Below are 13,533 nucleotides of genomic sequence, written 5' to 3'. Positions count from 1 at the left end.
AGGTATTTATTGTTTCCAACCGACCTGCCCGATTAACAACGTCCGTCAAGTGACTATCATCGGCCGCCATTCCCGTTCATAAACGTTAGCTGCCGGTCATCATCCATCGCCAGTCCGTGGATCCGGCTTTGCAAATTATTAGAATGTGCCTCCCCCCCCCCCCCACACACACACATTACGCTTAGATCCGCTTCTCAGGTAACGTGTTGGGCGGTGGATACTCGTCACGCGATGCATGGCGATTAAACTCTTAGTTCGTACTTGTGCTTTATATCCGAATGTGGGAGGTGTACCATGATTTAATTACTATATTTGTTGTCCCAGACCCATATAATCATCCGACGATTGGTGCATTTATTCACCCTCACGCACATAACATATTTCAGGGACAGCATTTGCGAGCCAAATATTTGTATTATCACTAGCCCCATGCAACAGTAGTCGCCAATCGCCAACTTCTTTCAAACGTTGGAACATTTCGTCGACGTGTGAGGCGGTTTCAGATACCGCCGCGTCTGCTGCTCGCCCGACGACTGACCCAGCTACCCCCGCCCCCTTACGTTTACGGACCGCTCCTATGCCGCCGTGTAGACGGAATAGACGCCGAGGCGCTGATCGTCTTGGGAGGTGGCTCGGTGAGTGGTGAAGCGCCGCTTTCTTACATTTTCAAAAAAGTTACAGCGAAGTCCACACTCGCTTCCTTATATTCCGTACTTCTGAGACCGTGCGGCTTCTGCCCTAGCGTCTAGCGGTGACACCTGAACGGCCGAAATGCAAACCTGTGCGGGGATTGCGAGCAGAACAGCACCATAGCAAGATGAACCCAGTAAGAAGTTACGCTGTGCTATTAACAGTAGGAGCTTATGTGCGTAGGTTCTTCGCCAGAGTCCGGACTGCACCTCCCGGCAAGACAGGAAGTTTCTAACACTTTAAACAGTTTCTGTAGCAACACCGTGTGTGTAGCTTCCTTGATCAGTAGCGACCGACAGGTAGGTACTATTGGTCTCAAGATAAGGGTCCAGGCGGCCTGTAGGTTTGATGCGGTGAATACCCTCACCCTCGCCACAGCTGGAGTGGGGGTAGGGGAGGGGGTGCGTTCGGCCCGAGTCTGACAGCGGGGTCGCTCGCCGCAGTGTGGTGTCCAGCGGTGCAGTCGGAATCAGGCGGAATTATGCCGGCGGCGGTAACCGGTCGAAGGGCCTGGCTCAGTCGCGTCTCGAGACGAGTTACCGAGCAGGGTGTCAGCGATAGATGGGAGGGGTGTGGTCAGGGCGCTGTTTGATCACCAAATCAGCATGCTGTCAGTTTGCTGGCGTTTCTCATCTTCTCATTGGTCGTTGATGAACCACACGTGGTGTGTGCGATTGACCAATGAGAGACTAAGAGACGCCTGTAACTGGCTTCCATATATTGGAAAACCGACAGCAAGCTGAAAACACGACAGTGCATGGGGCGCGCTAGCTTTGAAGGTCGCTCCGCAAAAGCATAACTTTCCATAGATGAGGGTGACGGGTGTTACCTACCCCAGACTTCTTGCGATTGCTCTCAACAAGGAAACCTGAAAGCTGAAAAATAGCACACTGACACCTGACTTGATTCAAGCCGATTCTCTGGTGACACCAACGACCAATTACATTTTCAATTCTTGTCGAGTCACTGACCTATGACGTCATAAAAGACTTCACTCGGTCCCAAAATATTGCGGCTTGGCAACTCCGCCATTGCTAGGTCAACTTCTGCAGATTAATAAAACTCACATGACTTCATATTCTTCCGAGACCTTGCAACTTTTATGTCTCGTAATTTCTAGAAGTTCACGTAAAGCTAGGTCAATGACGTGACCTCCCTCACCATCATAATTCAACAAGGGAAATATTAAAATTTATGTTGATGACAAAAACAAAATGACTTAAGACTATCGTTTGCACATGGAGGGCTCGTGTCGCTTCACCCCTTGCAAGATCGATGCTCAACTTTTGCGTTGTGAACCATGTGCAACATCATAAACGACGTCACATAGATATTGGAGTTTTTTGTCATTATCCCGCGCACCGTAGGCAGTGTTTACAATTGCTTCACGTGCAAAGAGAGAAAATTGTCAGCAGATGTCGTTTACCTCATTTTTTAAACGTCTAGACGTTTAACCAACTGTTAAACGTCTAGTAGACATTTTGTCTAGCCTGAAATATGCCGTATTTTTACATAAAATGTATTTTTTAAATTAAGTGACCGAAAGATGCCAGCGGTACGGGATAAAATTATTAAACCACTCGTAGGTAGAAAAATATTTTAAACGTCGAGCCGATAGGCGAGACGTTTAAAAAATTGTTCTACCATACTCGCGGTTTAATATATATTAACTACCGTTCCAACTGAAATACAAGGTGGTTATATATTAAACCTCGAGCAGGTAGAACAAATATTTTAAACGTCGAGCGGTTAGGCGAGACGTTTAAAATATTTTTCTACCTACGAGCGGTTAAATAATTTCATCCCGTACCGCCGATATCTTTCGGGCGCTTAATGGTAAAGAATACATTTTATATAAAAATACGACATATTTCAGACTAGACGAAATGTCTACTAGACGTTTAGCAGTTTGTTAATCGTCTAGACGTTTAAAAAATCAGTTACACGACATATGATAATTTTATCTCTTTGCACGTGAAGCAATTGTAAACACTGTCTACGGTGCGGGATAACCGCATTTAAACATCCACGCGCTATCCTCTAAATTACAGGGTCATCAATAAAAGATGACATAAAGTCAGCCCCGCCAGAGGCTTAAGACATATTGCATAAACAGCTCACCGTTGCAATGATAAATCTTACACATTTTACATAGCACAAACAGAAATCAGTTGTGTCGCTCGAAGAAAACTTGCTTCTCCGTGCGGCAGACCTCGGCCAAGACCTTCGCTCCGTGCACATCCTTGTATGGAATCAACTTTTGTGGATTCTTCGACGAAGGAGCCTGTATTATTCTTGCGGGTGCTTGCTGTAGCGCGAGCCACTTTTCGTCACTCAATATCACCCTTACGGACCATTCTTCCGCTTCACTGAGCCGTGAGCCAAAAGGTGCACGCTTCCAGCCTCGACACCATGCTGTCAGGGAAGATGACGGTCATTAGGATCGGACGATAAGTTCAGTTTCTTCTTGTGGAGGATTGTCCATATTAGAGATGTCAATCAAATACCAACTTTTTGGCATACCGATACCAAACCGATACCAACTTGGTATTTGACGTTTCGAGGCTAACATATTTGGTATTTTGTTGGTATTGTGAATCCTCGCTACTGTAAAAGAGACTGTGACTTTGGTAAAAAGTTGGCATTTCCCTGATATTCCCAAGTCGGTTCGGTTTCGGTATTTTCCCACGGTTCCTGTTGGTATTTGGTTTGGTATCGGTATCACGACTTTCTGTAATTGACATCACTAGTCCATATATTTAAAAATGCCTTCCCAGGTTTCTTAAGCCATTGCGAACGTGAATACTGGACAGATTACTGAAGAATTGCTAGACTCTCTTCACCTTCGAGCAACTGAACAAGATCCCAGCACCCCTGGTCACTCTGCAGTCTGCCGATTTTTCCTGCTTGGACTTCACCGTTTAACCTCAAGCAACTCAAATTGCGGAGCGAACTCAATGCACGATGGCCGGCGATCATTTGGGGCTCCAGCGGGGGCTTACTTTACGTCATTCGCTAATGAACACCCTGCATTTGTGCACGTGACCTGACCTCAGAGGTCACATGTTGATCTGACACTTTTAACTTTATTGTGAATCGCTGGGTGCAAGGCTTTTAGCTTAATAATGGGCGAAACGGCGGCGGGGTCCCCCCCCCCCAAACACACACACTAGACCCCTCTCGGTATTCAGAAAGCCGATAGGTCCGACGAGGAATAACGGATACAACGACAACGAGATACGTGCACTCTTGAAATATGTTTGTTACGTGTGGATTTGATTTTTCAGAACGTTTCCTTGTCTTGTCTACAAGCTGAAATTCGCCAATCAGCCTTATGCATTACCTAGCTGCATCGCTTCGAGTCCCATCAGTGGGAATGGCTTCTACACTCTACACTATTAGTGCTTTCTTGGAATGATATCACGTTTGATAGAATTATAAAGCGAACTCATAGCGAACGGGGCTAGAGCAACACTTAACATATTGGTTATTGGTTAACCCTACCGGAGGTTTAACAATGCAGTTATTGAAATGAACTGTTCAACACTTGTTCAGCGCCATAAATGAAATTATATGAAACAGTAGGAAATTAAAAGTTATGAAGGTTGACATATGCAACAGCTAAGATAATAATGTAAATAGTTACGTTCTCGGTGGTATGCCGATCATGACAACATTAATTGCTACGTCCTAAACAAATTGCCACGTCTTACAGTCTAAGGTGAAACTGCAATGAATGATGCGTGAGCTACATGGTCAGGCACAAGTTTTATCCTAAAAAAAATGTTTTCTCTAAGTTACTACATAGGGGACAGCGATTCTCTTTAGCGTTCAGTTTATTCCCCACGAACAGGGACTTACATACGAACGCAAATTTGCATGTTGGCAACTAGGTTGTGCAGTAAGTACGGCTGGATTTTTTATCATGCCCGTTTGAGCTGTAACGACAAGGCGCCGAGGTTGGCCGCCGGCTTCTGTTTGTCCAGGTCCTGCTGGACGACAGCTCGAAGTTCGTCGATCAGGATGAGGTCCGGAGGGCAGCCAGCTAGCATCTCTTTCCTTCAGAAGTCTGGCACGTTCAATTCGCACCACTGCTAGGCCTTGGCAGAGCGATGAGCTGGCGCGCCGTCCTGATTGAAAATGCATGTCAACATGCCATTGACCATGCGTTGGCTTAGTATTGGGCCGAAGGTAGTTAATGAGCCTTGGAGAGCTCTTCCAATAGCGTCTCATGGTCCTGTTTGGAGATGTGATAGCGCTTCAGCGCGAGCCGCTTGGCCAATTTTGTCGCCAACTACTGGCCCCTCTTCCCGGTCGCCTTTTTCAATGCGATTTCTGTAACGTTTGAAATGGTAGGCGCACACCGGCAAACTGGAAGGATCAGCAACACTGCCAGCAGCCGTATGCTTAACCCACCAACACCGGACTGTGCAGACAGTTCGTCTATAATTAAGGCTTGCAAACAAAAACAACAGGCAGATGTCCCAACCAATCAGCAATGGCACGCTGTGTCAGTTCGGCCTGGAGCATGCCGGCTGTCTGTCTGGTTCAGCTCCCTTGATAGAAATTTCAGACATTCACGTAGCGACGCAGCCGTTCAGGTGGACAATCTCTGTGAAACTGGCCGTAGCTCGGTGATCCGTGACCCGAGGTCCGTTCGTCACCTCATGTTCTGCGGCCAAGGACCGTGCAATGCAGGAGTGCAGCCTGAATCGTCATCCCTCAGGTGTGGACACGATTAGGAACAGGAAAGTGTTGTCATAGGTAGTGGACATAACTTTTGCCGAACCCTATATTGTCGTCCTGTAGTGTCTTTCATTGTCAGCGAGACGGTCCATGGAGTTAAAATGGCGAGCGGCCCTCCCGCCGGAATGGTGAGCGTCCTTCTCTGTCAAACGTGGCGCTAGTTTCCGCCTAAGCTCCGCTGGCCCGCTCGACTGCTATGTCATGCGGCACAGTCTACAAGTACAGGTGACCGGTCGCGAGATCGGAGCTCCGTAGCACCGAGCGAGTGTGGCGAAGGCGGGGTATTCACCGCATCAAACCTACAGGTCGCCTGGACCCTTATCTTGAGACCAATAGTACAGCAATTGAATTCAGAGCCGGTAGCAGAGTCGGTATTTAGCATGCCGTAGCTCGTCAACTGTCTTAACTTTCGCTCTGTATGCGGAACCGCATCGGGCAATCGTGAACGACCACCGAAAGCAGCGTCGTCGTCCACGGCGTCGGAAACGTTCTGCGCAGCCTGTAGGTGTAGATGATGCAACAGTGAGTCCCTGTGTCTTTGTGAGTCTTCGTGAGTTCTGGCCCACAGAACTCACAGGTGTGCGCTTCCAGCGTTACTGACAGCGTAGCTTTCTTTTGCACGGCCCAGAAGAGCGCGATATGAGCTGACAAGTGTGTGGTTCGCTTTGACTGAGTGAGCTGTCGGACTTGCTGAAAAAGAGCACCTGACTGATCATCGAGTCATTTCCAAACACACAGATCACAGCGAATCTGAAAATGAAGACAACCGAAACGAGCCGCGGATGATGGGCTCCTAGCTCATTCATGCGGTAGCAGAGGAGCGGGCCGTGAATGAAGGGGCCGTAAAGGTCGTGATGGGGTTAGCTGAGTCGGTTGCCACTGAGAAGCAGAGGCACGGCTGTATATCAGCTGTAGCCGCCTAACGGGTATGGACGAAAAGTATCAACGTGCTGAGAGCTGTCAGTCGGTCACCAGTGGTGAATTTGACTACACTGTTTGAGTTAGTACATTCTGAAGCAATCGCTTAACTCGCAAATGCTGTCCCTGAAATATGTCGTATGCGTGAGGCGTTTATTGAATAAATAATCCAATTATCCGAAACATCAGATGATCGCATGGGTGTGGGACGATTTTGATTGGCTGAAAATACATTGGTTAAATCAGGGCACACTCACCCATAATCTGATGCAAAGCACAAGGACTAGTTTAAGCGCCATGCACCGCGTGACGAGTACCGTCCAACACGTTACCTCAGAAGCGGATCTAACCGTGATATGTGTGTGTGTGTGGGGGGGGGGGGCACATTCCAATAATTTGCAAAGCCGGATCCACGGACTGGCGATGGATGATGACCGGCAGCTAACGTTTATGAACGGGAATGGCGGTCGATGGTAGTCACTTGACGGACGTTGTTAGTCGGGCAGGTCGGTTGGAAACAATGCCTTCCTAAGCCTGCATGTTTTTGGCGGTGGTGGTGTTGGGGGGGGGGGGGGGGGAATCATGTTTAAAAGTTTTAGCAAGCATGTGCCTTAACCTTAGGACTTCTATTGGATCCGCCACCACATTGCCTGAACATTACAGGTGTTAAAGCTCAATATGTCTCTTTTGTGGTGTTAGCTTCCTACTACCAGATGCATGCGTTTAGAACCATGCTGATTTTGGACATTTTCTCACCAAAAGTGTTCCAAATATTCGCCATAAACCCCCTAGGGTGGTTCATAGAATGCTCCTTTAAGCACCAAATTGGTCAGCGAAGGCATTTATATCAAGAAAATGGAATACAAATCGGGTTGTATGTGGAGACTTCAACGCCAGAAACTGATTTTCATCGAAACTTTGACATGATGCGGCAGGATGGGTTTTTATTTCTAGGATCTTTTTCTTATACAGCTGGCCTTCTACCGTGCAGGAGCAAAAGAAAATCATAGGAGCACCATGATTTGAAATAAAAAGTTTAATTACGACACACCCTACTTCTCATTGTCCACGACATCGGTAGTCCAACATACGTGCGGTGGGATGTTTGCCTTCCCTCCTAACGCTCAGTGGCCTTGGCTATGTCTCGTTCTTACCTCTATTCACTGGACCAGAGGGATTTAGAACCTGCGTGGTGCGCACGTTGATGGTTCACGCGTGGCGTGAACAGAAGTGGCCTTTCCCCATCGTGTTCCATAACGTATATGCAGAGTCTAAAAGTGCCGTCCCTTTGTCTACGCGACAGCCCGTTAGCTATTTCGTGCGGCAGCCGGACGCAGGAGTGCGTTATTTAGCCTTGGGCCCATTCAGTCATGTTTAAATTTCTTTTTGCCCTTGTATGTGACAGAATGGACGTGTAGCGGGTTCTCTGTTTGTTTCATTTTAGGTGGCTTATGTAAGTACCCCAGCAACTGCGTCGCTTTTTAGTTACTTTTTAGGTTTAGGCCAAAGTTGACATATTCTGTCATTTAAGTGTGGTTTCTTCGCTCAAAGTTTCCAAAAATTTTGCGATGTCAAAATCCGTTTGTCAAAATATATGAAAAGAATCCAAGTCTTCCAGTTGTCTGAAGATTTTAGTGAGCCCAACTTATTTATTTGTTTGTGCTTTAGCCGGCTGACCTTGACCTTAACCCTGAATGTCACGGTCAATCCCCATTTATATACAAACAAGCGGCCCGGAGGCGTATCCTTTACTCTGCATATACCATCGCCGTCGTCCACCTCGAGTATGTACACTATTGAAAGTCAGCACTTTCCCGGCCGCCACCTCGTTATGTTGACGCAGAGAAGCTCCATGGCCTTTCTGGTCGATTGGTGCTGCCTTTTACCCAGTCGGTGGTCATGGGCATTGTGTGATACAGCAGACAAAGTTACCTGAAGCGAGACCGTCGAAGGAGCCTGTGGCTGATTCGCTTCTTCCTCGAGCTCTCTGGTCTTCAAGTCAGCATATTGACCTAGGTCTGGGTCCTAGGAACTAGTTTGGCTGCAGTTCGGCACTAAGGATCAAAGTCGTTTTGACACATTTGATTGCCATCTGGTCTAAATACTGGATGGCCGTTTGAAGTGCATCATCTAAGTTTCTTCGTCCTATTGTTCTTATTGTTCCTCCGTTTCCAGTTAATAACCCTTTCCCCTTCTCGCTCTATTTTCGCTTACTTTACCTCTCTCGGTCTCCTGTTTGAGGTGGTCCTTCGTTTGCACCTGCCACCTGGTCCCGTTCCCCTGGATGTTGCTGCGATAGTTCGTCGCTGCCCTGGCTCCGGCGCTGGGCGTCATAGCCCCCGTGATTGGGTGTTTATTGGAGCTCTAAGATCGCTCGAGAGCTGCTAATGGTCGATTAACTGGCTGCTCAGTGGCGGCGCGATTAGCTGCTTCTTACGGCGTAGAGACGGGATGCCACCTCAGGCCAAGGTCGGAACGGTCTACAATCGATCGGTGTTTCTACGGACCAGGCCACGGTAGGCCATGCTACATATCAGGGCAGTGATCGAGCTTTCATAGAAATCCTGTTGTTACTTTTGCCTCTGAATATAGAATGGACTTCAGTGTAAACGTCGATGGTATGATGCTTTTAACTGATGCTGCACGTATTCGAATTTTGGACAGGAAACCTTCAGCAGCGTTCTACCGATGTGCAGTTACTGCTAATGCCGTACAAGGTTAGGTGAAGGCTTCCTTGTTTGTCCAGAGAGAAGGGTCCGTAAACAGGTCTCTCTGGATCGTCAAGGTTTCGGGTTTATGTGAGGCTGGTTTTGACGTCATAAACCCGATCATAGGATTAGCAGCTACTGGGCACATCGCCATTATGACGTCACGGCTAATGGCATGCGATGATCGGAATCGTTTGCCGTCTCCGACGGGATAGTTAAAAGGAGATGTTCTACAGCCATGTCAAGGGTTTACTGCGATAGGGAGCTTGGAGCTTGGGAGCTTGATTTGGCTCTTCCATTTTTCACTTCTATTACATCTATATTTTCATCATTATCCCCGCCGGACCGGTGCTCCGAGATTCCGCGCCGGGCCGGGGGGGTGTCTGAACACCCCCCCCCCCCTCCTTCTAACTCGGCTCCTGGGCCACGTAGCGACACGCGGTTAGCGGCAATCGAAAGAACGTCCAAAATAAGGACGAAAATACTTTTTTTTGTCAGGTCAAAGGTCAGGTCACCAGAGGTCACCAAAGGTAAAATGTTGACTATTTCAACATTTTGGAAACTGCCGACGGCTATCTCGGGAACCTAGAGCTATAGCGCCGCGGAAAAGCGCATTCGATAGCCCTTTTACAGACCTTTCTGAGTATTGGTCTCAGATTTGACCTCAGGTCAACGGTTTAGCCTCCAGAGGGCAAAAAGTCCCAAAATAGCAGTTTTTACGAAAAGCGTTTTTTCGGCAATAACTTTTGACTCAAAAGAGACATAACATTACTTTTGCCAGCATCGTGTTCCTCTCGTCGAGACGCGTCGAATGAAGTATAATTTGACCTTGAAAGGTCAACTTGAAAATTTGACCTCAGGTCAACCCAGCCAGCAATCCCACTCCGTTCCCGATCGGGATTTTTGGACTCAGCCCGCACCACCCCGATCGGGACCGGAGTGGGACGGGATTGGGAAATGAGACACTTTGTACGGGCTGGAACGGTCCGGATATCCCAACCTATCCCGCACGGCCGGTTGGGAGATCCCGCACGTATCCGGACCGCCTTATGACGTTTTAACAAGCGCTGAACTCCGATCCCGATCGGGATTCCCCAAATCTCCCCGTACAACCGGTTCGAAAATCCCGCACGCATCCGGACCGCCTTATGGCATTTTAACAAGCGATGAACTCCGATCCCGATCGGGATGTCCCAACTCGGCCCGCACGGCCGGTTTGGGAATACCGCAGGCATCTGACATATTAACCGCAGTCTTATAACCCCAGATTGTTGTTATGCAGATGCGACCACTTTGCTTGCGCCACCGCAACCCCTCGCCTCTTCATTATTCTCCAACTCAACCTTTATAATGCCTGCACGACAAAATGAATTACATTGGACACTGAAATATATTCACAAATTTACTGGTTGCACACAGGTCAAATTTTCACAAATTCACAGCCTGGCCAGCACATTCGTGGCGTCGGCCATCATCTTAGCGCCGCTGCAAGGCGCTGGCACAGCGGACTCACTTCCGGTGTTCACAGTCATTATAGCAGGCCTGCGCCTTGTTCGTGTCGGCTCCTCTGCGGACAGTGTGTCCGTCTGCCGTCACGAGCTTCAGAGAGCCACCGCGAAACTAGACGGCTGGCATCTGGTCGGGCGGTTCACCACTGTGCGAAGAGAGCATCTGAAAATGACCAAGAGGTTATTAATCAAAGTCTGGGACACACTAAAAATCACTAAGAAATAACCCACATCTCACATTTCACATGGTATGCCTGGTAATTCAGGTTTCAAACCTACAATGCAACCATTAACGACACTTGACAATGAGACCAAACATCTTCTGTCCATGATAACTGATCAAACATGCGACAGCACGAGTGTAGTTCACATGCCGTACAACCACAACGAACATAACAATTTCTATTACCTATAGCTTTCCCGCTCCCTACATCACGGATGAAGTGTGCACTATACTCACCCTGTTCTCAAATACGGACTGATTTCCCTGCAACGACAACAGTTGAACCGACCGCTTGCTAGAGCCAGTTCAAAAGCAATATCCTGAGGCAGCAGCTCAAAGGAGGGATCGACACTTGACCAACGCGGCAGCTAGACTGGCCGCTGCGCTCAGAGGACGCGTCTGCCTGCACGCGGCCCATCTGATTGCTTTTCCAGGCTTTCTGGGCCACCGGATATGGTGCCCGAAGCGCCTTCTCAGATCGGTTGGGATAACAACGTAAATCACAAGCCTGTCTAAACATTGGATTCGATTGGGCTATCCGTACCGCGTCCCAACCGATTAAGCATGCGGTCCGGAAATCCCGAGTCGCCCCTACCGCCGGCCATCGAGGTCCGGTATCGATTGGGACAACCCAAGCCTACCCAACCCGGTAGGGACAAGTCGGGACATCCGGAGCCTATCCCGACCGTCCCCAACCGCATCCCGGACGAATTGCTGGCTGGGAAGGTCATGACCTGACCGGAAAAGGTCATGTTGCATATCAGTCGATCCGCAACGTCGAGCCGAACACAGCTAAGGCGTTTTCAGTGCTCTAGCACGCCTCTATCAGAAGTTATTAGCGAAAAACTGTTGATTCTGTTCGTGACCTGAGATGACCTCGGGGACATAACGAGGGGTCACAGTTGCCATTTTCCGGTTCAGTGTGTCAATTTTACCTACATCTCGATGGTTGAGAGTGTCTAGAATAGTGTTCGTGCAAAACAGACGCTTTTCAATTTTCTCCCATTGACTTATAATGGAATTGACCTGACCTTAGGTCACCGATATCTAAATTCCCAGATATACATTTTATAGATAATGTTGCTCTTATCAATCGCTGAGAGTTTCAAGGCAATCGATTTGTCGGTGTAGCTATGACGATCATTCTTATTTTTTTTAGGTGAGGTCACTTGGCGTGACCTGGTGACCTGACCTAAGGCGACCTGGGTCTGAAATTTTCACAACATGTGCGGAAAGATGCACGAACAGGTGTGCTAAAAACGGCGGCGCTTTGCGCCGCCGTTTTTGAGATATCTGCGAAAAACCGCAGGAGGGGGGGGGGGGTTAAGATTCAGATAAGGCATTATATTCATATGTTGGAAGACAGCAGTGTAGGCATAGCTCACACGGTGCCTACACCTCAGACTAGGACGTAGCCGCATTGCCTCTGTCGGAAAACTGGCTGTAACAAATCTAGTATATCAATAGCACAATCCTCCGACTGCCTCCGACTAGCATGTAGTCATTCAGGTTGGAGACAACGACTTTTTCGAAACGGGGCGGGGGAGGGGGATTATATTCCGCATACTCAGTACTCATAAGCGTCTCGAAAATCGAGACTTCCCCTCGTGGACATCCCACTCGAGCTGGGACTTCGACACGCGTCACGCGGATTTCCGTCATATCCCCGAGTGACTCCCGAGTCCGCCCAGAGTGACTCGCCCTAAGCTGTGATTTGTGGCAGCTGTCGCGCAGTCAAGCCAGTGATACCCAAAGCCGGTATATCCCAGTGCGGCTGCCTGTGATAGCCCCAGCCGGAGGTATATCCCAGCGCGCGCTGTCGGCAGCCGCCGGCAGCAGGACCGGCCCGGACCGGATGCGGTGGCTGGCCGGCCGGACCGGCGAGTCTGCGGCGGGCACTATCAGCTCGCTGACGGAGGCACAGTCGACACGACGACCACCGTCCGGTCGTAGCTCCGAGACGGGCCTCGGTGGTGGTCAGACGGTGTGCGTGCGACCGGTCATTTTCGCAGTGCTGGGGCCATCCTGAGAGACAACCGATCTGCCATTGTCTGGAGAAGACAGGCTGTGCTTAAACATCCGTCATTTCACTCCAAAAGCGAATATCAAGAAAGTCCCTCTAGGTAAATCAAGACGTCCCTCTGCTTGACCGCACTTCCTTCTCGACTGCCCATATCCTTTCAGAAGATCCCCGATCGCTCGTCCCGTTCCTGTTTCTCCATGGATTCGCCGAGCCTTCCGGCCTGCGGTCTGCAGACCATCAGTGAGGGTCAGCTGGCGCCCAGCTCCGGGTCAGGGGTCACCAGCAGGTCACGCCATAACAGCGAGGAGGAGCAACAGTGCGTCTGCAGCGAGAAACTCGCCAAGACCAAGCTGTACAATGGCAAGCCGGCTCCGCTCAGGTAGGGGTTGGTATGGTGGGCGTGGGTCCCTCCAGCACCAGGAGTTGGAGCTGGATGCCCCTTGTGGTTGGGTGTTGCCCGAGTATGTCTCTGAATTTGCACAGTAAAATTGACCAACGGAGAGTGGTAGAGATCAGGGTTCGGTGGCATACAACTTATGGAGCTTTTCTATCGATCCTACGTTCTCTACGGCTTTACGCTCCCTGTTATGTCGTTGCTCGTCGATGTCGACGCAACATGAAATATCAAATGATACTGCGGAACCCTTAAAGACCGCAGACGCTTTTTACGGTCTCTTGTGCATACGTCCGCCGGTTCCGCTTCTTTCGAAGGTCGTT

The 13,533-nt window shown here is 49.1% G+C and overlaps 1 protein-coding gene across 7 annotated transcripts in view; it reads left to right on the top strand.

The window, feature by feature from the left end:
- The window catches only part of LOC122389332 (NAD kinase-like), a 66,558-nt gene that overhangs the window by 29,670 nt on the left and 23,355 nt on the right, over nt 1-13,533 (top strand). The window contains exon 1 of one of the 7 annotated variants that reach the window (XM_043381615.1): nt 12,719-13,195. The exons of the other annotated variants lie outside the window; for them this stretch is intronic. Within the exon in view, the coding sequence (XP_043237550.1) occupies nt 13,014-13,195 (182 nt within the window). The 5' untranslated portion in view covers nt 12,719-13,013. Of the gene's footprint in view, nt 1-12,718; nt 13,196-13,533 lie in introns of those variants that run through there. 7 annotated transcript variants of the gene reach the window in all.

Source organism: Amphibalanus amphitrite, unplaced genomic scaffold (genome assembly GCF_019059575.1).
Source record: "Amphibalanus amphitrite isolate SeventyFive unplaced genomic scaffold, NRLGWU_Aamphi_draft 000001F_arrow, whole genome shotgun sequence".
NCBI lineage: Eukaryota > Metazoa > Arthropoda > Thecostraca > Balanomorpha > Balanidae > Amphibalanus > Amphibalanus amphitrite.
The sequence above is the reverse complement of the archived record's forward strand: the minus strand, read 5'-3'. Positions and strand labels throughout refer to the sequence as shown.